The 22,677-nt window shown below is 52.9% G+C and overlaps 1 protein-coding gene across 3 annotated transcripts in view; it reads left to right on the top strand.

Annotated features, from left to right (window-relative positions):
• Window positions 1-22,677, top strand: part of ATP11A (ATPase phospholipid transporting 11A) — a 124,520-nt gene extending 101,843 nt beyond the window's left edge. The window contains exons 20-30 of one of the 3 annotated variants that reach the window (XM_061171184.1): window positions 268-442; window positions 2,703-2,805; window positions 3,059-3,204; window positions 3,760-3,819; window positions 4,283-4,410; window positions 6,321-6,456; window positions 12,059-12,124; window positions 12,695-12,798; window positions 14,771-14,936; window positions 18,329-18,432; window positions 19,243-22,677. In XM_061171184.1, coding sequence (XP_061027167.1) covers window positions 268-442; window positions 2,703-2,805; window positions 3,059-3,204; window positions 3,760-3,819; window positions 4,283-4,410; window positions 6,321-6,456; window positions 12,059-12,124; window positions 12,695-12,798; window positions 14,771-14,936; window positions 18,329-18,421 — 1,177 coding nt within the window. In that variant the 3' untranslated portion in view covers window positions 18,422-18,432; window positions 19,243-22,677. Of the gene's footprint in view, window positions 1-267; window positions 443-2,702; window positions 2,806-3,058; window positions 3,205-3,759; window positions 3,820-4,038; window positions 4,253-4,282; window positions 4,411-6,320; window positions 6,457-12,058; window positions 12,125-12,694; window positions 12,799-14,770; window positions 14,937-18,328; window positions 18,433-19,242 lie in introns of those variants that run through there. The other 2 variants (XM_061171185.1, XM_061171186.1) reach the window with 2 other exon arrangements.

The raw sequence follows: 22,677 nt of genomic DNA, 5'->3' as shown, positions 1-22,677 counted from the left end.
AACACGCCCAGGAATCCACAGTTGCAACCGTTGTTTGCCTCAGTGAAATGAGAAAGTTTAATTCACACACAATTTTAAAATGTAATCAAAGGCCTTACAGCCACTAATCTAGAGACTGTATTATTATTGACAAAACAAGAAAAACCAGTTTCTTAATCCTTGATCCTGAATGTGTAGCATCTATAGATACCCCGAAAAAGTACATAGTCTTCTCAAATCTCTGCATTTAGTTGTTGAGTAATTTCTCTGGTTTGTGTGATCTAACAGGCTCTCAGCCGATACGCAGGACTACGGTTTAATTATTGATGGCGCCGCGCTGTCCTTGATAGTGAAGCCACGTGAGGACGGGAGCTCCAGCAGCTACCGGGAGCTCTTCTTGGACATCTGCCGGAACTGCAGCGCCGTGCTGTGCTGCCGGATGGCGCCCCTGCAGAAGGCCCAGGTCCGCCGCCCGCCAGGAACCAGCTAGGGACCCCGGGGGGAAGGGGGTTACGTAGTGAGAGCCATTCATGAGCCCTGACAGCCTCGGGGTTTTTTTTAAATCTAGCAAACCACCTCCTTTTAAAAATGGAAGCAAAAATGATAGAAATTGAAACGTGAGACTGACTTTGCTCGCTGTGATTAGTAAGCGTTGATGGAATCAAATGGATGGCCCTTCCGGGTACAGAGACCAAGGGAGATGTCCGTCCCACCTGTCACGTAAACAGAGCTGTATCGAGGCGGTAAAGCCGTCTGTAAGAGTCTACGGAAGCCGGTGGGAGGCAGCTGCGGTCGAGTACCTGCTGTGTGCCGATCGCTGAGGCAGGTGCGAACCCACCGACCTCACAGGCTGTGTGCCGATCGCTGAGGCAGGTGCGAACCCACCGACCTCACAGGCTGTGTGCCGATCGCTGAGGCAGGTGCGAACCCACCGACCTCACAGGCTGTGTGCCGATCGCTGAGGCAGGTGCGAACCCACCGACCTCACAGGAACCCTTGAGGCGAGGGAGGCTGTGCTAATTTTAGGAATGAAGCACCTAAGACAGGAAATCGGGAGAACCTGCCTGGAGGGGTGACTTGGAAAGTGGCGGTCCGAGTCGGCTTCCACTCTGTCGGACTCCGAGCTCACGTTCTGCCCATTGCACCACACTCTTGTGGAAACACCACCTGACGTGTGATTTTTTCTTAATTTTTTTTTTTTTGGCTGCGCTGGGTCGTCGTTGCTGCGCGTGGGCTTTCTCTAGTTGCGGCGAGCGGGGGCTACTCTTCGTTGCAGTGCGCGGCTTCTCATTGTGGTGGCTTCTCGTTGCGGAGCACGGGCTCTAGGCGCGCGGGCTTCAGTAGTTGTGGCTCGAGGGCTCTAGAGCACAGGCTCAGTAGTTATGGCACATGGGCTCAGTAGTTGTGGCTCTCGAGCTCTGGAGCACGGGCTCAGTAGTTGTGGCGCACGGGCTTAGTTGCTCCGTGGCGCGTGGGATCTTCCTGGACCAGGGCTCGAACCCGTGTCCTCTGCATTGGCAGGCGGATTCTTAACCACTGCGCCACCAGGGAAGCCCCCTGTTGTGTGTTATTAAATATTTTTTAAAGCATATGGGATACGAACGTGAGCACATGTGCCTTTCTGGTGTTGGTAAACCTAAAATGGTCCCAATTCTGTAAACCACATTTTAGATAAGGGAGATCAGTTTCTCTTGAGTTGCTCATGAAGGAAACTGTCAGCTTCTCAGACTGACCTAGTGCTTAAGGTAAAATACTGAACACCACGTGCAAAGGGGTCATTTTTAGCGTCCTTGCATGCGTGCTGCACTGATCTGCCACGTGACAGTGTCACTAAGCATAAAACACCAGCATCGCCCTGGGGTGATTCTCAGTGAAGAGAAGCAGACTCAAGAATTCATGTACATTGTATTTGGGATAAAAATGGTTTTATTCCCGACTGTCCCTCTTAAGTGTGTGACTCTGCGTAAACCTTGTATAGTGATGTCCAGAACAGAACTAAGGATGTCGTTTGGTTTTCACATGTTACTTGGTATTTCTTTTAGGTTCTTAACTGACTTTTGCAAACTTTTATATCAATTAGTGTCTCAGTCTTGAAACAAGAAGACAATCCACACATTTTTTCCTCATCTTTTCAGTCTTACATCGTAGAACCTTATACTTAGGCACATAAATAGGAAAAAAAGACTGTAAAGAAACAGACTAAAAATTTGGAAATTATTCATTGCATTGAGTTGTCAGATTTGGTTTTGCACACATGACAAATTTGAAAAGTGAATGAACAGCTTATTTTAAAAAATAGGTGCTTGAAACCAGATAGCTTGGAATAGCAGTATCTTCTAACGGAATGCAGCGTTCACATTTCCGCCCCCCCCCCGTATATTTAAATCTGTTTCCCCCCACGTTTACATAAGGAGTGGAGCAGCCCCTGCAAATGACTTCCTGGATTTCACTGTCTGTCCTGTTGCCCACCAGCCTGCTCAGCTCATCTTACTACAGTCATTTCTTAGCTGCTTTTGCTTAAGTGTGTTTCACTTTCGACGTGAAAAAGATTTTATCCTAAGTGGATAAAATAGACTGCATATAGTAAATAATTCACTTTAAGCACATAGTTGTTTCATTTTTCCTTGGCTAACTTTACATCTTTGTCGTTTCTGCCTAGTTAGTGAATGACCTTTGCAAAAATACAACAGAGACGGTAAAATCTGCACTTACTTCTTTTCCAGATTGTTAAGTTAATCAAATTTTCAAAAGAGCGCCCTATCACTTTAGCGATTGGTGACGGCGCCAATGACGTCAGCATGATCCTAGAGGCCCACGTGGGCATAGGTAAGCCCCTCGGTTCTGCTTCCCTGCTCCTCTTGGTAACCCGGGTTTATCACGCAGCTGGACGAGAAAGGACACAGCCAAGGCAGGGCCATAGAATTTAGACACACGTTCAGGACACTGTCTGTGACACAGAGCGTTCGTGACTGGAAATCCGACAGTCACGGTTCAGCCTCGCCCCGTTTTGCCTGTGTCCGTGTCCACCTGCGTGGTGTTGAGAAAGGCTTTACTCAGCACGCTTGCTCCCTTCTTGTAGGCATCATTGGGAAGGAAGGTCGCCAGGCTGCAAGGAACAGTGACTACGCGATACCGAAATTTAAGCATTTAAAGAAGATGCTACTTGTTCACGGGCACTTTTACTATATTCGAATATCTGAGCTTGTGCAGTACTTCTTTTATAAGGTAGGAAGCCTTTCCTTTCCCCTCTCACCGTCTCAGAGCGTGTGATCGATGGCTTGTCTGTCACGATGCCCCGAGGCTACAGGGGTGATTGGATAGAAGTGACTGTCAGAAAGGAGGGGGTAATCGTAGGACCACGGGAGCAAACGCCCAGCTCTCTTCGCACAGTCTCAAAACTGAATGTGGAACCAGTGAGATACGGGCTGTAAAACGCTTGAGGAAGGGGCATTCTTTTATAGCTCCTTGAAGTAGTTTCTTCTTCTTTAATGCGGTTGCATTCTTTCCTGTCTGTACTGACACCGACGTTGCCTCCTCATTTGTCTGCCACAAGTTTCCCTTGAGTCTGTCTGATCTGAGGGTGACCAGAATGGTCCTGTGTGCACTGTGGGAGCCCCTGAGATGAGCAAAGAGTTTTAGAGCCATTGCCCGTCTTGCTGGAGAATGTGGGGCACTTGGCCCAGGTAGAGTGTGTCACGTGGCCAAGCTCTGTGACGGGATAGAAAAGTGACACCTCTTACAATGTGCCCTTGATTAACAGGCGTGTGACTTGTCTTTCAGAATGTCTGCTTCATTTTCCCTCAGTTTTTATACCAGTTCTTCTGTGGGTTTTCACAACAGGTGAGTCCTGAGGCCTGAGGTCGAGCTCACCTGAGCCTTATCCCGCTTCCCCGCATGTGTCTGTGGTGGGCGGAGGGTGGACGGCAGGGCATGCAGGCCAGATGACCCCCGTTCCGTTGCTGATCTGCTTTCATCTAAAGCATCCAGGACCAGGGAAAATCGAAGCTTGGAGGTGGCGATCAGAATTGCAAACTTTTATGCAACTTTCTGTTGTTGCAGGTTTGGAATGGCAGGACCGGGTGGGTCCGCTGTGATTTTAATCCAGGCTAGTCGACATCATGACACTTTGAAAAACGTCCTTGTCCTTCTGTATCTGTAGAAAAATGGCTCTGTGTGCATCTTAGAATGCTCGTGTTTGTGGGCCTTTGTAAATGAAAACTATATATGCATATTGAAACAAATTATCCGAAAATCTTGTCAAGATGCCCGGGTGCTGTTTTCACGTGGCTTTTCGGTCCTGCAGACCCTGTACGACACTGCCTACCTGACGCTGTACAACATCAGCTTCACCTCCCTCCCCATCCTGCTGTACAGCCTGATGGAGCAGCACGTCACCATGGACACGCTCACGAGGGACCCTGCCCTCTACAGGTACCTCAAGCAGACAGCCGCTGTAGACACGGAGGAGGACCGGGCAGCCCTACCGCGAATCCAGATGATACTTGGTTGAAGTACTTAAAAACCAGACGATTCAGTGTCAGCTGACACACTTGCTTCCACAGGAGATTCTTCAAGCAGGAAGCAATGTAATTTAAGTGAATACACTCCAAATTCAGACAGAGGATTTATGTTGCGTTTGAAATGTACACGTTAAGCCAGTTTGTATTTTACCGTGTTTTTCAATGGTCATGAAAGAACTTGGGGTGAGAGTTTCTATCCCCTTGTGACCCCAGTGGATTTATGGCCTAAATGATCCTTGCAGGTCCAAATAGGTTCCATTCAGTGAGAAAAGAGAAAAGTTAACATAGCTGATCTCAGGGTGCTCTCTTCTGCTAAAAAGTATTTTTAATAACGAGGAAAAGATTTTTCTGCTATTTTAGAACTGCACCCCGGGATCTCTGACCGATTCAATGTGTCACTGTTTATTGTGGCTTTGTAAATTAAACGTGTTATTTTCAGAACATTTTAGATGCACATGTGGTTGTAAGAAATAGTAGAGAGATTCTGTGAGGTTTTATCCAATTTCCCCAGTGGTAACATCTGACAGACCATCCTGCAGAACCGCAGGACAGGGTCACAAGCAGGGCAACAATGTGACACGCCCAGCCGTCTTACTGGAGTTTTCTCAGTTTTACTGGTCCTTGTTCGTGTGCACACACGTACTCACGTGTGTGTGCACTTAATTCTGTGCAGGCTTTTCATGTGTGTGAGTCCTGTGCCCACACAGTCAAGACATGTCGCCAGCCCCACGGCCTTCCTCAGAATCATTAGCCATTAAATGGGGTCTTGAAGTGTTGGGGTCCAAAATAATCCCTGTAGGTGATAAAAAAAGCAAGCTCTGAGTTTGTCACGTGCATTTAATGATACAGGAATAGGTCTAAGAAAATAGGAGAACACACACCATTTTAGACACACACCCAGAGGAAATCCTGCAGCTTCTCTGTGTTATTGAACTAAACTAACAGGTGTAGGAAGTCCTATCGTGAAATGCGCAGCCTGGTCCCGGAGGCCCGCGGTCTTGTCATTAGTGGATGCCAGCGTGTCCCTGTGTCCTGTGTCCCTACTGTCAGAAGCAGCAGTGTGGGCGCTGCCATCTTTCTTCCTGTCGTGATATAACAGTCCACTTTGAGAAATAAAATATTCAAACAAATTGTTCGGGAATATCCCTGTGTAGTAAAATGCAAAGTCTGGAGAACATTTTGCTTTTGCTCCCAGGAAGCTCAAACTTAATGTCTGTTGGTCCTTCCCACGGTGTCGGCTGGGGACGTCGCCCCTCACACCTCAGCGTGTTTGCTCCCTTCTTACTGTGCTTTGACCGTGATGGTTTCGGTTACAACAGCTTTGTGCTACAAGCTGTCCCAGGGCCCTTCTGGGACCAGGTGTGGTGTTGAGTGAAGTGACAGGCCGTGTGGCCGGAGGAGCCGCAGAGCACCAAGTGTGACTCGGGGGCGTGGTCAGTTGTGAAGCCCACCTGGCATCCCACAGGCTCCGTGCATTCAGAGCGTGTGCCGGCCAGTCGACAGGTGGAGATGGGGGTCTGGCCGCGACGTGGACACGCTGTGTGGGGTGACCCCAGGCGGGAGACCAGGAACCCCGTGCTCGCGGCCGGGCTTCTCCAGGACCCGCTTTTCGGGGCTTGGCTGAGCGGGTGTCGGTAGGGGCCCCACCCCCTCCGGGGGCCCTCCTCCTCCTGTCCCTGCAGCTCTGCCACCTCAGGGCTCTCCGTGAGTCAGGGGCCCCCGGATGAGGACGGCGCCCACAGGGCCGGTGGACACAGTGGGGGCTGAGTGGGTGCGTGTGCGTGGACGCGATCACAGGTTCCCACCCTTTGCCTCCCCCAGAGACATCGCCAAGAATGCTCTCCTCCGCTGGCGGGTGTTCATTTACTGGACGTTCTTAGGCGTGTTCGATGCTCTGGTGTTTTTCTTCGGTGCTTACTTCATGTTTGAAAACACAACCGTGACCAGCAACGGACAGGTTAGTACAGAACTGGGTCGTGTCGACATGGCTCCGGGATTCTTTGGGGATAGAGCTTGAATCCAGCACGATCCCGGGTCAGCGCAGTCTCAGCACAGCCCGTGGGGACCGTGTCTGGGTGTCTGCCCCCCAACTGGACGGAAGGGACATGATGGCAGAGTTCTGCCGACTGTAGGGACACCCTTCCTGAGGGGTTCCAGGCTTTAGTTCTGTAGCTACTCACCGTTAGCTATATATCTAGTGGTTCGATTCAATCATTGAGACTTGGCTTATTAAATATGGGAAATAATTTAGTATTTAACCCATTTTAGTGTTTTTTCACGTCCTTAAGTATCTGTTTCCTTCGCAACGAGTAGATTTACAGTTTCCTGGGAGACGTTCAGCTCTCTGGTTTTTTTGCATAATTTCTAGGGGTTGTTTTATTTGTATCTTGCTTTTTTCTTTTTGCCATGGCTTCCTTCCCACTCTCAGATAGTGACCACCAACACACACATGGTAAGAAATCTGTGGGTGTGTCCTTTGTGTTTTTGGAGTGCATTATAAATAAAATATTTCTCGAAAATATTTTCCAACGTGACTCCCTCTGTGTGCCTTGTCGGTAGAAATGCTGTTAGTTGCTGCCCCGTGTCTGTAGGACTGGGGTCGTCCCAGAGACGTGTGTGTCCACTTGGGTCACTGTTGCTGAGGTTACTCCCTGGATTTCCATGTTGGGGACCGCCAGCGGGGTCAGTGATGCTTCTAAGTGGACTTGATCTGTTCGGACTTGACCTAAGTAAGTAGGAAGACACACCAAGCATGTGAGGCCGGCGGGAACGCTGCTTTGACCGCGGCCAAGCTCCACCCCCGCCTGGAGAATATCCAGAGGCCCGGGGCCCGGCGTCCTGCTTCTGGCCTGATGTCCCAGGGTCCACGTAAAGAAGGGGAGCTTGTGAACAGAGGTTTACTGCATGTCCTGTTTGATGGGACACCTCTCTGCCCATTTGTCCCTCCGCGTGGTTGGCCTGAAGTTCAGAGTCTTGCTGTGTGTTTGCCCATCGATTTGTCTGTTTCTTTTTCCTTGTGACTGAAAGATGCTGTTATCTCTCATTATAACTTAAACCAATTTTTCCTAAATTGGTCTTGAGGATTTTTCAAAGTCTTATTGCACTTTTCTAAAATCTTTACATTTTTCAAGAATTTACTCTTTGTCTTAGTTTTAGTAGAATAGTTCCCGGGTGCCACCAGGCCATAATGTATCAGTAGTTGAGTCGAGCTGTCTTACTGTTTGCTCTTCTGCATCTTTAGTGAGATTTCCTTGCGGGCCCAGCTTTAAGTGAGCACCTCACATGTACCTTAAAGAGCTCAGACTTCATGTCCCGAGCATCCGTGGTCCCAGGATCCAGGCAGTGAGTCGCTTCTGCAGGCGTCACCCTCGCTCACCACTGTCGCTCCTTCAGTCGGACAGTTTCACGGTGTTTAAGCCAAGGAAGTGGAAGTTCAGACAGATGAATACTGTACAATGTCAGGAAATTAGAGCTCAAACCCAGGGTATGTGTTTTAGACCACGCGACTGCTGAATTGCTTGACGCTCACGTCACGTGGTGACATGGTTGGCCCTGCTCTGCAAGCCCACGAGAGGGCGGGTGTGAGCAGGGAGGGGACATGCACCCTGGACACAGGTGCTGGTCGCCCGAGTGGCCTCGAGTGCAGGCCGGGGGGGCCTTCCTGGCACGAGGCTGGGCCGCATCTCCTCCTGCCGCTGCTGTGGTCGGAGCTGCAGGCCCAGGTGCCTTGAGGCCCTTCCCGTGAGCCAAGGGCTTCTGCCGTTTCCTGTTTCTCTGCTACTCGCTCCTGAGGGTGCCCTGAGCCACCATGGAACCTGGATCCCAGCATCTAGAAGGGGTCTTTTCCGTGAGATGGTTACGTACCATCCCTCCCCCGCCTGCCACCTCTGTGCCTTTGCTCAGCTGTTATGGGACAGAAGTGTTGGTTAGAATCTGAAACGATGGCCGGAAGGGAGAGCGAGGTAGAAAAAACGCCAGCTGGCTGGGGCCCTGTGCTCACGGGCCAGGAGCTCTGAGGCCCCTGTGGGAACAGAGTCAGCACAGGCCACGCACACCCTGTCACATGAAAAGCTCCTGAGATGCATGGTGATGTCAGGAAGCAGCATGCGGGACAGTCGTACCAAGTGAGGTGCTGGACCTGGGCGTTTGTCCACAGCTGTGCCTTGGGTCACTGGCGCTCGGGGGACGATAAACAACCTAAAGACGTAGAGGCGTGAGAGCAAGACCAGCACTAAGCGGAGGGACACCTGCGGGGACCCAGGGTCGACCTTTATCACCAGGAGGACAGGAGCCCCAGGAGGTGGGGAGCCCCCAGGGCCACGCGTGGCGAGTGCACCCCGTCCATGGTCTGACTCTAGACCCCCGCAGTGCTTCGGGGGCTCTGCACAGAGCCTTCTCGCTCTGAATCACTGATTCTTAAATTCTTGTTTGTTTGGCAGGTAAGGGGGTTGCATCACTTACAAAACCAAAAATGATATTGTAGGCTGGTTCTGTAGTAATTCAGATAAAGCTGCAAACAAAGCTGTAAGTCAAGGGCAGCCTCAGGGGGCTGGTGATGCCCTTGGTCTTGGGCAGCAGGTGGTTCGGTGATGATAACGGTCATCGCTGTCCCCTTCCAAGGAGGACGAACGTGTCTTCTTGGTGGGACATTTTAGCTGCCCTGTTCTAGTGATGGTTGGGAGGTGACCCCTAAAGACCTAAATCATTCTGTAGGCATGTTCGTGGATCTGTTGAGAACAATTGAATCATTGATAACTTTTGAAAAAGAGAAATTCACTTGTGGAGCATTTTCTGCACAGACATCAAGAGCTGTATTATTTCTGAAGTGAGAATATAAGACAATGATTATTTTATTGTTGAACTGCGGGATATTCCTAGGTGAACGCTTGAAAGTTTGGGGCGTGTTGTAATAGAAGCCAGTAAACATCTAGAGAGCTGGGACGTGAGCGGTCCCCAGCGGGCTGAGGGCGAGAACACCAGCGCTCAGCAGAGGTTCCCCATCAGCACGTGAAGCGAATGCAGTAGATGTTCCTTGTGACTGCGATCTTGAGAAAACACAAGACGTGTGTCGTGGAATATTTTTACACATAAAAATTAAACTGGTCTAGGTTTTAGAGCTTCTATGAGCTGTAAGATTTCCTACAAGATGCTCCTGAGGAGGAGGAGAGAGGGTGGAGCGTGAGGAGAAGGAATTAAACTTGGACCTGGTGGCGGGGGAGGTTGGAGACCTCCTACTGAATCCTCATCCTCTGAGCGAGGCCCAGAAGTTCACGACGTTCTCCGCAGAGACACGTGTTACTTTAGGAAATCAGCCCTGGAGCTTCCTGGGGGGGTGGGGAACTGATATCACTTGGGAAAAAGGCCGGCCCTCAGGACACCCCTTTGAGAAAGAGGATTGGAGCCCCAGTGAATCACCCCCAAAGTCCAGAGAAATAATGGCCAATGAATTCAATAATACATTGACTCTCAGCTTGACCTGAGGGCTCCCTTAAATAAGGAACCCGAGAGGAGCTTACGGGGGTGTTACCATGACCACCTCCCAGTGAGCTGCGACAGCTGGCGGAGGGCACAGGTGAAGGCGGGCAGGTGTGCAGCCTTGCCCAGGTTCCAACCCAAATGCCCGAATCTGATTCAAGGTACTTGTGCTTTACTGCTGTTCGCCTGTAAAAATCACACCCTGTGTTTTGCTGGGCTGGGCGTGGATCCCAGATCCACCAGAATCTACCAAATCCTGGGAATCTCGGCAGTGCCTTGGGAAGCACCGTCCCACCCCTCTCAGGAAGAGACGAGAAGCCATTTGAGTGATCGGAACTTTGTCCCCGATGGCGATGCTGCTGGAGGTGCCCTGTCACTGTGCCACTCGTGCTGCACGCCCACATTTGCTGTTATCTAACAGTTTTGTAAATGATCTCTGAATCCCTGCCAAGCGGGGGTGGCAAACACATGGGCTGTGAGGGCTCCTGCCCATCCAGCTGAGCTGACGGTGCCCGCGGGGTTCAGAGCTGCCCCCTCCCTGCACCTTCACCTTTTTGCTTTTGGCTAAAAACGGTAGCTTCCAATGAAAAGGAAGCAGGCGCTGCATCCTCTTGCACCTGCTGGCCACTGCCGAGCTGCAACCCACCTCAGAGGTAAACTTTCCTGCCCCCGACATTAAGCATTGAAGAGAGAGCCGTGTTTCTGAGGGTTTCCCAGCCTGGGCACTGTCGCCGGTGAGGCCGGGAGTTCTTGGTGGTAGGGCTGCCCCGGTGCAGTTAGCAGACCCCTGGCCTCTGCCTGCTGGATGCCAGTAGCCCCCCTCCCCCGAAATGTCCCCAGACACTGCAGGTGTCCCCCACCTCGGAGACAGAATCACCTCCAGGGAGGGCCACTGTGGCTGTGGATCTGAGCCCAGTTTTGATCACGCTGATGAAGCGAAGAATAAAGTGATGAGGGTCCTTAAGTCTGTTTCCTACAAAAGTCCTGACGCTTTGGTTTTTCTCCTAGAATTCTGCAAGTAGGTTCTTTCCTCGGTAAACACCTCACAAGGCCTGCAGCCCACATGCTCGCCTGAAGTGAGTCGCGTGTAGGGATGTTTCTTCGGTTGAAAGCTAACCATACGGGAAAGCAATTTTTATTCCAGCTTGTAATGCTTTGTGACGGAAAGCTTTGTTTTCTCTTAAAGAAGAACTAGGAGCATTTTCTGAGAGGCCCAGCTCACAGAATCCGACCAACCAGAAATGGGTCGGCTCTTAGGCAGTGTAGAAATCTCAAGGAAAATAACTCTTGTAAAATAACATGTCCAAGAGGCTGGTTTGTCCCCAGGAGGAAGACTCTTAAGTGGCTGGTGTTTCCTTTTGCTTGTGTCTGTGTCTGTGGGTGAGAAACGTGTTGTCTCCCAGTGGGACGTGTGTGCTCCCCGCTGGCCGAGCCCACGTCCCGCCGGGGCCTCGTCCGGGGGCCGCTGCGTGTCCGAGGTTCTGGCCGCGGACCTGCCCCGGGCCCTTGTGCAGCTCTGTCGTGTCTCCCCTCCTCCGTTTCCATGACTCCCACGGGGCCCCGTCCCTGCGATGCCGCCCACAGGGGACGAGGCTGTCGCTCTCACTGCTCCCAGGACGATGCCAGCAGTGGTTTGCCTTCCAAGCCGACAGGTGAAAGAGGCTAGACACGCGCTCTACCGAGTGTGGGCTGGGCCACCAGGTAAAGGTCTCGTCTGCGGGAAGAGCGGGCTCGGCCCCGTGCAGACCGTGACTCTAGCTCTCAGGCGTGTCCTGCTCTGGTTTGTGAGCAGGGCCACCGTTTGCAGGAGCAACGAGGGGGCAACACCGGGGGCGGCTGTGCAGGAAGGACGGGGCGCCCACCGGGAACCACCGCCCGCCCCGGCGATGCTGCGGGATCCGGGGCCTAGCGAGCCGGGCTCGGCCGGCCTCTCTCTCACGTTGTGGCGACATCGCGGGGTCTCCGCGTCTCTGGCGCTGGAAGTGTCAGGCGGGGCAGTGGGAGGTGCTCTCTGCCCCTCGTGCGGAGTGCGAAGGAGGAGAATCCGTATTAGTGGGAGACGCCGTGGACTCTTGTCTCCACAGATGTTTGGGAACTGGACCTTCGGGACGCTGGTATTCACGGTGATGGTGTTTACGGTCACCCTGAAGGTACATACCCTGACCTGACGTGCCTCCTCCGGGCACAGTCAGCCCTCCTAGTGAGTCGTGACCCTAACCCTAACCCTGCCGGGGTCTTCTCCCCGCCACCAACTCGGCCCCGGCCCCGAGGGGCAAAGGTCAGAATTACACAGAAGGTGAAGGAGGGAAGGAGCCTATTCTGTATGAAGGGATGGGGATTAGACTTCTTTTAAATGGCAATCTGCCCCACCCCTAGTATAAGCAAAATACATCTTAATTGGAACAAATTAATGTACTGTGGAAAATTTAGCTCTTTTTCAAGTCAAGTCGGATTCTTCCTGGAATATCATTATGAAGGTCCCAGATCCTACCAACCCGAGTCTTGGAAAATCCCAAAGCAACGTCCTGGGTAGAAATACAACCGGTGCCTTGAGCCGTCGCCCGAGTCGCCCTGTGGGAGCATCTCCCCGGGATCCGGGCAGAGTCGCCGGCAGTGTTCAGACCCGGAGGCCGTGGTTTCTGGCTTCCTCCCCCAGCTGCCAGGGCTCACAGGGCCTTGCCCAGGTAACACCGCCATCCGTCACCTTTTCCCTCTTTCAGCTGGCGTTGGACACACACTACTGGACCTGGATAAACCACGTTGTGATCTGGGGGTCGTTGCTGTTCTACGTCGTCTTCTCCCTCCTCTGGGGAGGGATTATCTGGTATGGAGTTGATAATTATAGAATCGTCGTTACGTTACTAGTCTTGCGGTGTCTTTCCTCGAGGGCTGACCACTCATTCTCCGTACGACCTCGTTCCTGTGTGTGGGAGGGGCGTGGCGCCGGGGCAGGGGGGCCCGCGGGGGACGAGGCGGGTGTGGTCCCTGCTCCTTTCCGCCAGGTTCTCAGTGGGGGAGACACGCTGCATCATACATGTGACAAGGGAGGAGCAGACCGGACGCTACAGCAAGGGACCTATTTCAGATCAAAGGTTGAGGAAGGCCTCTCCAAAAAGCTGTTATTTAAAGGGAAACCTGGGAGAAAAGCACTGTCCTCATCATGGTGGGTGCACCAGGGGAGCTGGCCCTGGGCCGAGGCAGTCGGACCCCAGACAGAGCCCTTCCCAAGGAAGGGAGCCCCACGTGCAAACACCTTGGGGCAGGGCCCGGCAGCGGGAGGAAGGTCCAGCCTGTCGGCCACGTAGGACCTAGACCCCAGCCTGTCGGCCACGTAGGACCTAGACCCCAGCCTGCCGCCATCGAGGATTTTAAGCAGAGGAGCTTTAGAGTCCGACTGCACTTTTAGGAAGGTCGCCGTGGCTGCTGTGTTGAAAGTGAACTTGGGAGTGGAACACAAACAAGACAACCAGTCTAGAGACCATTGCAATACAGTGGTCAGTCCTGACGAGGGCAGCAAGTGGCTGCATCTGGCATCTGCCACAAGCCTGCCTTTGCCGGCGCTGTTCCGTCTGCCCAGGCGTCCTTTCTAACTAGCCTGCCTGGTGAGCTCCTGTTCATCTTTCGAAACCCGGCGGCCCATCAGCCTCATCCACTCTTCCCTCGAGTCACCCCCCAGGCGGGCATTTCCACCTGGTCCCCCAAGCAGTTGTTCCTTCCCCTGTCACAGCGTATGCCGGATTTTCCTGTAATTCTCCCGTTTACGTTTCCACCTCCCCCATAAGATGGAGAGTTTCCTGAGCAGGGCTGGGACTGGGGGGAGGCGAGTGAGGCCCGGGACCACAGCCTGGCCGAACGGGAGGCCAGAAGCAGTGTCCCCTCCACCTGGCACCCCAGTGCTGATCTCGGCTCCCGGGAGGGGCAGGCGGCCCCTGAAATGGGGGAGAGGCTCCCCGGTCCATCAGGTCCCCGCGTGGAGGTTGCTGAGCTGACATCCACCCAATGACCCGCTCTGTTGCTGACCCCCCAGTGGCCAGATCCATGCGTTGCACATTCTTGGAGACCAGGAAATCCAGGAAAACCAGACCAGCTTTTGGTGGGTTTCCAGCAACCCTGCCCCAGGCCAAAGATCCCTGCGGTTCTAGCGAGCTCTCCAGAGCGGCTGTGTAAATGGGAGGCTCCCCCAAAAACTCCCCAGCCAGCTCCTGGGCCTTGGGGCTTCGGAGCCGTGAAGCTGTGTAATTCAAGTTTAGCATCATCATTGCCCCTTTCCAGAGGCTTTTGTGATTCACCTGGCAGGAGAGTCATTTCATTCTCTATTTTTATGGCAATTTTAAAAAACTATTATGGCATAATTTTTTAAGTATTTAATCGTTCTGCTGATGGGAGCAGATATGAATGCATGAAGATATGCATGCTTGCATATCTTCTCCATATTAATAGCTATTGCGCAGATATGATTCTAAGGTACAAAAAAAATCACCTACTTCATCTTTTAAAATCTTTCCCGCTGTTCTGAAACTGAACTTTGGGGACTTATTTTCCCCTTTGGGATGACTTCATAGAATTCCTCTCCTTTTCCCATGCGTTAACACGCAGTGTTACAGGGAAAGGTCACACCCCAGTGTTTCTGTGATTAGTCCCAGCAGGCAGGCTAGGTGGCTTGTCCAGTGACTGTCGCGACAAAAGTGAAAACTGCCAGAACAAATGGGCTCTTCGTGCAAGTAGAGAAAACAGGCCAGGATTTCGGTGTTTCTCCTGCCATCGTGTTATGTTTCTTCTTTCCCTCGACGCTGTAGGCCGTTCCTCAATTATCAAAGGATGTACTATGTGTTCATACAAATGCTGTCCAGCGGCCCCGCCTGGCTGGCCATTGTCCTGCTCGTCGTCGTCAGCCTCCTTCCCGACGTCCTCAAGAAAGTGCTGTGCAGGCAGCTGTGGCCCAGCGCCACTGAGAGAGTCCAGGTACCGCCCCGGGCGCCGTGGGGGCCGTCCTTAGAAAGGGGAGTGGGAAAGGTTTGGGTTTGGAAATGCGGTCAGTCCACCGTTACTAACGAATTCCATGATGACACGTGGTTTTACACCTGAACCTAGATGACCAGTGGTTAGACTTGAGTGGCTAGTCCCTGAACTAAGAAAAAGATTAAGAGAAAAAGATGAAGCCAATACAAAAGGCAAATTGTTTTGTGCACATTTTTAAAAGTTTTTTCAACTAATCATTATCTTGAAGGTAAAATTGCATTATTTTTAGGGATGGTGAATTTGGCTCAAACTTTAGCATTTATTTTGGGAAATTCTCTTTATGAGTAGGTAGGGCTGTTGTTTTCCACACTCCCAAATGGAAGCCAACAAGCTGAATTCTGGATTCAGGAAAGATGAGAAATACGAAGGATGCCCGGACCGGCATCAGACACAGAGATGGTACTCAGAGCTTCCCAAGAGCACTCTGGCCCTCCCCGGAGTTCTTGGGGAGGGGGTGTCCCCCGTCCCCTTACCCCTGTGAGCCCCCCCACCCTCTCACCCCTGTGACTTGCCCTTGGAGGTGCAGGCCTCAGGAGGAGGAGGAAGGATGCTAGTGGGAGGGCAGAGGCCACAGCAGGGCCGTTGCTGCAGGATGCTTGTCTCACCTGTAGTGCACGGTGCTTCTGCAGGTGAAGGGGGCCGGCATGCAGGTGGGGAGGGACAGGAGGGAGGGTGTCAACAGGAGAGGGCGAGTGGCACGTCCTGGGGCTGAGTCACTCTGGGAAGCTCAGGGGCCCCGTGGTCTCAGTCCCCAAGTGCTGTCGGCCGGCTTTGGGGTGGAAAGCAGGTGGACCTCCGGGGCCTGGAGCCGCAGTCACGGCACTTGGCCCGCTCCCCTCCCAGCAGGTGACGGGTCGGGTGGGCAAGCCTTCAGATCCCGGGTGCTGGCTTAAAATGCTGAGCTCAGTGCCCCAGCCCGGGGGGTTCTGCTGGGTTTGTAAAGTCGGTGCCCAGACAAAACGCAGGAGGGGTTGGTGCAGGTCCACGTCTGACAACTTCATTACGAGTCGCTCACAGCTGTCCGGGGCTGTTCCCGGGCGGGACGCAGGCAGGAGTGCGAGGGGAGGGATTCCGCCTGCCTGGGCTGGGCCGGGCCTGGCCGCGGGGGCCGGCGTGGCCTGGTTTCCAGGGTCTGCAGGGATGTCCGGAGGCTGCCGCCGTCTCACCGGACTCACCGCCTTTTCTTGTCTCTTCCCTTCTTCGTTCCTTCTTCCGACCTCTTTGCCCAAATAACCACCTTGTTTAACGATGTGCATGGCCTCCTGACCTCTGACCTCTGACTTCTGGGACCGGCAGACTAGGAGCCAGTGCCTTTCTGTCGAGCAGCCCACCGTCTTTATGCTTTCTCAGACTTCCAGCAGTCTGACTTTCTAACGGAACAAGGTGACGCTTTTCTGTCTTTTTGCATGTTTGGGACTTAGTCGCAGGACCGCACAGGGCTGACGGTTAAGCTCAGAGCCGCGCTCACAGGCCCGCCCCGGGCAGCCCTGGGCCGCTGGCGTCGGGGATGCAGGGTGCCGGGCTCCTGCCGTCCACGTCACTGACCACTGACCAGTGCCTGTACGTGTCCCTGGGGAGCGTCAGAGCCCCCTCTGCGCAGGCGGCTGCCGCGAGGCTGGTCCTGGTCCCTGCACGGGGCAGGGGGGCCGCTCCTGGGTCCCAGAGCCCGCTCCGCAGGCGGGACTGAGGGCCTCCGGAGAGGCCAGACTCAGGCCGTGCCACCGGGCTGCAGACAAAGCCAGGACAGACGTGTTTGGGATCAACTTTTTTACCAAAGCCCCTCTTAACTTTTTTAAAAAGTCTGATCATTTTTAGAAAAAGGCGCTGACCTTGCCTTAAAGGGCCGTAGCGCCTCTCTCTCGCGCACATAGAGCCATTCGCACAGTTTTCTGTGGCCGCCGCCCAGGATCGAAGGCTTTTCGTCCAGAGCCAAGGCTTCAGGGACACAGCGTATCTGTTTTCAGTTGTTTGTGTACCTGATGCCTCATTTCTGTGTGCTCCGAATCAGGCACACTTTGAAGATCTGTGTTTGGTGTTACTGCTTTACTAAGGCAGCTTGCTTAATGGGAAAACGCCTAAAGCAAAAAAAAAAAAAAAAAAAGGCTTTTTCTTATTTTAATAACTGTTCATATGCTATACAGCTTTAGCACTGTTTTTTAACTAGGAGGATGGTACATTTTTTAAGTTCAAGTAATTATTGGCAATCGAAATTTTTCTAATCTGATGCCATCAGAATTTGTTAGAATAAGTTACATCATTTCATCTTGTTCACACACTTGAAAACATTCAGGATGAAATTATTAGGAACATTTTAATAAGTCACAGGAGGTGCTTATGAGATTGGTTAAATCATGCCAACTCCAGGCTAAAACTAAATCCTCTGACTATTGATGGAGTTCATTTAGAGTTGATTTGCAGAAGCCAGACTCTGGCCGCTTGGAGAAGGGCCCTGAGCTCTGTGTGTCCGTGGCCGTGACCCCAGGGTGTGCCACGCCCAGCCCTCCCAGGGTGCCTGGAGCCTGCACTCCGGACACACACAGGGTCAACGTGTTGTTGCTGGAGAACCGTCCAATTTCTGCAAAACTTGGAAGGAACAAACACTCAACTAGCCCTTTTGTGGGACGTACTGCGTTTGAGATGGATGGCTTTTTGTTTGCACCTGTCCTATTAAAGCGAAAAACATGGCAGGCACCATGTGTGTACACACCTAGGTCATTTATGTCTACGTGTGCACTTCTGGTTTCTCCATTCATGTGCACGTGCAGTTGTGTGCATTTCCGCCCCTGCAGAGAGCAGCCACCCCAGCGCTCGTCTGCTCCACCCCCTCCTCACCAGAGAACACTGTGCAGCCCCAACTTGTGATTCTTCGGCTCCTACAATTCTCTTCTTCCTTGTTACTGAGAAGCTCATACAGTTTGACTAGAAAATCTCAGTGTTCAGATGCCGGGCCCCGCTGACCTGTGGCCCTGTGACTCCTTGGACCTCCCAGATTCTGGTCTCAGGCCAGGACTCCTCTGTTTGACCAGAGACAGGGCCGAGGGACGGGGTCGGGCAGGCACACAGAGAGGGACAGAGGGACAGGCAGGCACACAGAGCAAGCCAGAGGGACAGGCACACAGAGAAGGACAGAGGGACAGGCAGGTGGACAGAGCAGGACAGAGGGACAGGCACAGAGCTCCTCCCTCGGGGCCGGGTGCCCTCTTGGGGAGCCCAGCCGTGCCGGGGTGGTCTCGGGGAGCGGGCAAGGTCGTTAGCCAACGCCCCACTCTGGGCAGCAGCCTCCCCGGTGGCCCGGCCTCCCCTCCGCGGGCTCAGTGTCTGTCCTCGCCTTGCAGAGGAGCTCGAGCTGCCGAGCCCCGGCCGACGCCGCGCCAAGCCCTGACCGGCCTCTCCTGATGGACCCCGAGCCGCGGCCGAGGCGCGAGTAGCTGGCGGATAGGTAACGGCCACCCGCGGGCAGCCTGGTGTGCTGTGCTCTTGCTGACTGCGCGGTTTTCCTCCAAAGTTTTGCGTGCTGTGCTGTGTCTGTTAGGTTCACGGTGACAAAGAAAGGCTTTTACACACGTGGGTTCCATCCCAGGTAAGTGGCCCGCCCAAGAGGCCGGCCGCCTGGGCTGCGTGCCGTGCACACGCACGCACACGCCTGCACACCTGTGCAGCGCACACGCTGGGCAGACGTCGCCCCACACGTGTCCGGTGTTCGGCGTCCAGAGCACAGTTCATTCATTCTCATCCGTGGTGGTGGGAATGGCTTCACCCGAAAGGTCCATCAGGAAAGACCACCTTTTGAAGTAAAAAAGGGGATCTGGAGCGAGTGGCCCGAGCCTTGGCCGGGGCAGGTGTCCAGCAGCGCCTTCAGTGCCCAGAGCAGGCGTCTCCCGCCCGGCTGCCCCTCCCCTCCCTGCCCGTTCGACCCGAACGCACGCGTGGGCCGGGGAGATGCCTCTGGGGGCGCTGGGTTGGGCGAGGTCAGCATCCCCATTAGAGAAACCGCAGTCAGCCCGGGCCCAGGGAGGGGCTCCGTGTTTTCACGCGTGTCTTCTGCCGGACGGTGGACCCGAGAAAGGGACACGATCGCAGCCGGGACGGTCCACACGCCTCCTCCGTGTCTGGTCCAGCTGTGTTCAGGGGAGCCCAGGCCAGGGCAGCGAGGGCGGCAGCCACGTCGGGGCGTCGGGTCAGACGACGGTGCTCGATGGGATTCTCGCGGGGGTCCCGGCACTGACTCTGTCCTTTCTGTTCCCGACAGACCGCGTGCTTGGTGTCAGGACCACCTCTCAGGAGTCACCCCCTTGCCTCTCTGTAGACCCCAGCCCTGGGCAGCACCCTGGGAGGGCGGGGGCGCCAGGCCCCCTCCTGCTGGGCCTCTCCCACCCCCGGCGTCCCCACCCGGCTAGAGACCCTGCTCCCGTGGCCCGAGGGGAGACCGGATGCACGGATCACGGGTCCAGCCGCTAAGAGCCGCACAGTGAAGGGGACAGGACAGGCGTTCCCGGGCGGTGACCAGGCAGGACGCACACGAGCCCTCGGTGCACCTGGTGGGAGCCGGAAGACGTCTGCGGGGGATCACGGTCCCCCCCGGGTGAGGCCGCACCACGACCTCCTGGGAAGCGCAGCTGAGCCTTGCAGGCGGGGTCGGGTCTGGCCCCTCCTCCCGGGCCCCAAAACCTCTGCTTTCGGAACCAGCCCACGGACATCCCAGGACCGGCACCCCTCCCTCCCGTCCATCCGCTGCTGTCGCCGGGACCTGCGGTAGCGAGGCTGACCGCGGACGTGTCTGGTCCCACATCCCTTCCTCCGAGGGGCTGGGGCCTGTGTGCTTCGGGCACCGCCTCCTGCCTCCCCCCAGCTGCCTCTGCGAAGAGGGGAACCGGTCCAGTAAAGCTTCTGGCACAGGTGCCAGGCGATTCATCTTCCCGCTCCCGAGGATGCGGCTCACCGGGGTGCCCTCGCTGCGAAATGCCCGTTTTGGGGGTTGAGGGGAAGGGTGGGGCCTGGGTGCCAGAGGCCGGCCTCTGGTGGTGGTGCTCAGGCCCCCATTAAGAGTGGTCGGTCTCCCGGGCGGTGTTGTCCCCCAGATCTGTGTCAGGCCCACAGGTCTGACAAGGTGGCCTGGGCGACCTGAAAAGCAATATCGCTGCCCTCGCCGCCACCGCGCTGGCTCTGACCAAACCCTGCTCTGCCGGGGGTCCTATCCGTGTCTCCTTGGGGGGGGTGAGCCGTCAGAAGGCAGCTGTGCTGTAAACTCCCTGTCACTTTCCTGTACCAGTATCTTATTTCTAGAAATAACCCGTTCAACATAGCCTTAATAGTCCGTAAAGAAAACATTTCAGTTTGAGATTCAAACTTCAGAGGGTAAAACCAATGGCTTTTTAGGAAAGGGTCACCCAGAAGCTAAACATTGCCCCCGCCGGATGCATGGGTGGGATTTAGGGATGTTGGTTGGGGAGTGAACACTGAGTCTACTCCGAGATGCTTGACGTTAGGGATTTCGGGAAGTTCAAATTTCAGTTTGATTGTACAATGTTCACCTGTAAACTATTTGTTTAAACGAGGGGATGAGATAACAGCAAGAACAAGGGTACACAGGTAGTTGGGGTGAAGCAGGTGAAGTATAAACATACCAAAGACTAGGATGGTGGACGTGGGGCTTCCAGTGGGACGGGGGTGGGAGGGCGTGTCTGCCTGAGGGCCCTCCAGCCTCCGCCCCGCCCTCTGTCACCCACGCTCCACGTCCGGTGTGTGGTCCACACTAGACCCTGCAAACAACGGTGTGTGCATTTTTACAGTCGTTTTTAAGAACCTAAAATGGGTATAAATGTAATACATGTGGGGGACAGATTCTCTGTACGTTTAGTTAACAAATTGTTTGTAATGTATTTTTTTAGAAATCTTAAAATTCCCTTTGCACTGAAGTATTTTCATAGCTGTTTATAATCTCTTTTCTTCATTTATTTGTTAATGTATCATATCTAATTTTTAAAGTATGTTTTTAAAGCTTTTATTTCTTAAGTTGATGACATTTTGGCCACTTTACATTTGAATTCTGATGAACATTTTGGCTGAATGTCTCAATATCTGATGAATGTGAATTTTCAGATTTGATTTTATTCTCTACACCTGTTTATTTTTGGTGTTTCTGGCGGTAGTGAGTAGCTAAAAGGCATATTTAGAGTATGATAATTTGCTATGCTCTTTCTTCACAGTTCATTGCCATTTCATCTGCTTTTTATTTGGTTTTTAATTTCTATCTTTCAGCCTTAAAATAGAAGCTTCTTGATGGTTCTGTGTCCTCTTTTTGCCTGTATTGAGACGGTTACCATTTACCTCGGATAAGTAAAGTCTCCTTATGAAAGTTACTGACCTTTACATGCTTCAAAAAGTCTTTTTAAAATTGTTTGGGAAATTATTAAGTGACTGTGCCTGATAATTTGAAATAGGCAAGGGGCATGAGATCAAAAGTAAAGTCAAAGGAGGGACAGGAGAACCCACCGAAGTGACATTTCAGACAAGACAATGAGATTCCCACCTGACAGTGGGCAGTACTTACTTGCCTTACACTAACCTTAAAGCAAGTAATTTAAGCATTTTCCTTAGTTTTGAAAATCTTACAGCTGCATGTTAATCACTTATTAACATTTCCCCCGTTGGTCCAGATGTCTGGTTCCTGACCCACACGCCATCCCCCAAAGCAAGCTGTCTGTAGGCCGTGTTGCTCCGGCCACCTCCGTTCTCCTGCTTTCAGCTCCCGGCCACCCGAGGCCGCAGGTGCACACACATCCCACATCCTAAGGGGACCCTGCGGGGGCCTCTGAGCCCCACCCTCGGGACAGGTGGCTGCCAGCAGCCCTCGGACCCTCCCAGCTGCAGCGTCCCTGTGTCCGGAGCTGGGAGTAAAGACCCGCTCTTGGCAACTCCTGTTAGAACCCAAATCAGCCCATTCCTGTGCCCTTGATTCCATGGGGTGAACGCAGACCAAATGACCCGCGCCCCCCTCCCCCGGGGGGGGGGGCCGTGGCCCCGTGAGACCCACTGGTGGCAGTGCCGGGCCGCGGCGGAGCCCAGAAACGCCACCTTCTGCAGTAACAGGTTTATAGAAGCATAGTTGGGCCTGGTGAGATTTTGCAGCTGTAACTACAGAACTGCCTTGCACATGCTGTGTAACTATTCTTAAGTTCATGGGCATCAACCAAAAGTTCAGGGCAACCTAAGGGAAGTTTCCGGCCTTTTTCTTTAAAACCACTAAGTTCATCTGTTTTGCACTATTAATAACGTAATACAACCACTTCTGCTTTATCTTTAAATTAATGGTATTTATTTGACAACTCAGTGTAACAGCTTGCTATGCACTTTCTTTTGGAAGTTTCCCATTTGTAACTTTAAAAACAGGAAAAGTGTCAGCTGGCAAATGCATTCTTTTTTTTTTTTTTTTTTTTTTTTTCTTTTTTTTTTTTAGTTAGAGGGTAGGTGAATGGGGGTGAGAATCATTCTGATTGTCCATAAACAAAGCTTTAATGAAGATGTGTCAGAGTATTATTAAAGTGTGATTCTACTTTTGCAGAAAAAAATCTGAAGATCAGTTTATATAGCTTTATTTTTTACCTTATCGAAATATACAGAATTTTAATATGAGTATATTGTCTCTGACTTAAAGTTATAATGTGTGTCTGCATTGCTGTTTAAA

This window comes from Eubalaena glacialis, chromosome 16, assembly GCF_028564815.1.
Source record: "Eubalaena glacialis isolate mEubGla1 chromosome 16, mEubGla1.1.hap2.+ XY, whole genome shotgun sequence".
In the NCBI taxonomy this organism is placed as follows: Eukaryota; Metazoa; Chordata; class Mammalia; order Artiodactyla; family Balaenidae; genus Eubalaena; species Eubalaena glacialis.
The sequence above is the reverse complement of the archived record's forward strand: the minus strand, read 5'-3'. Positions and strand labels throughout refer to the sequence as shown.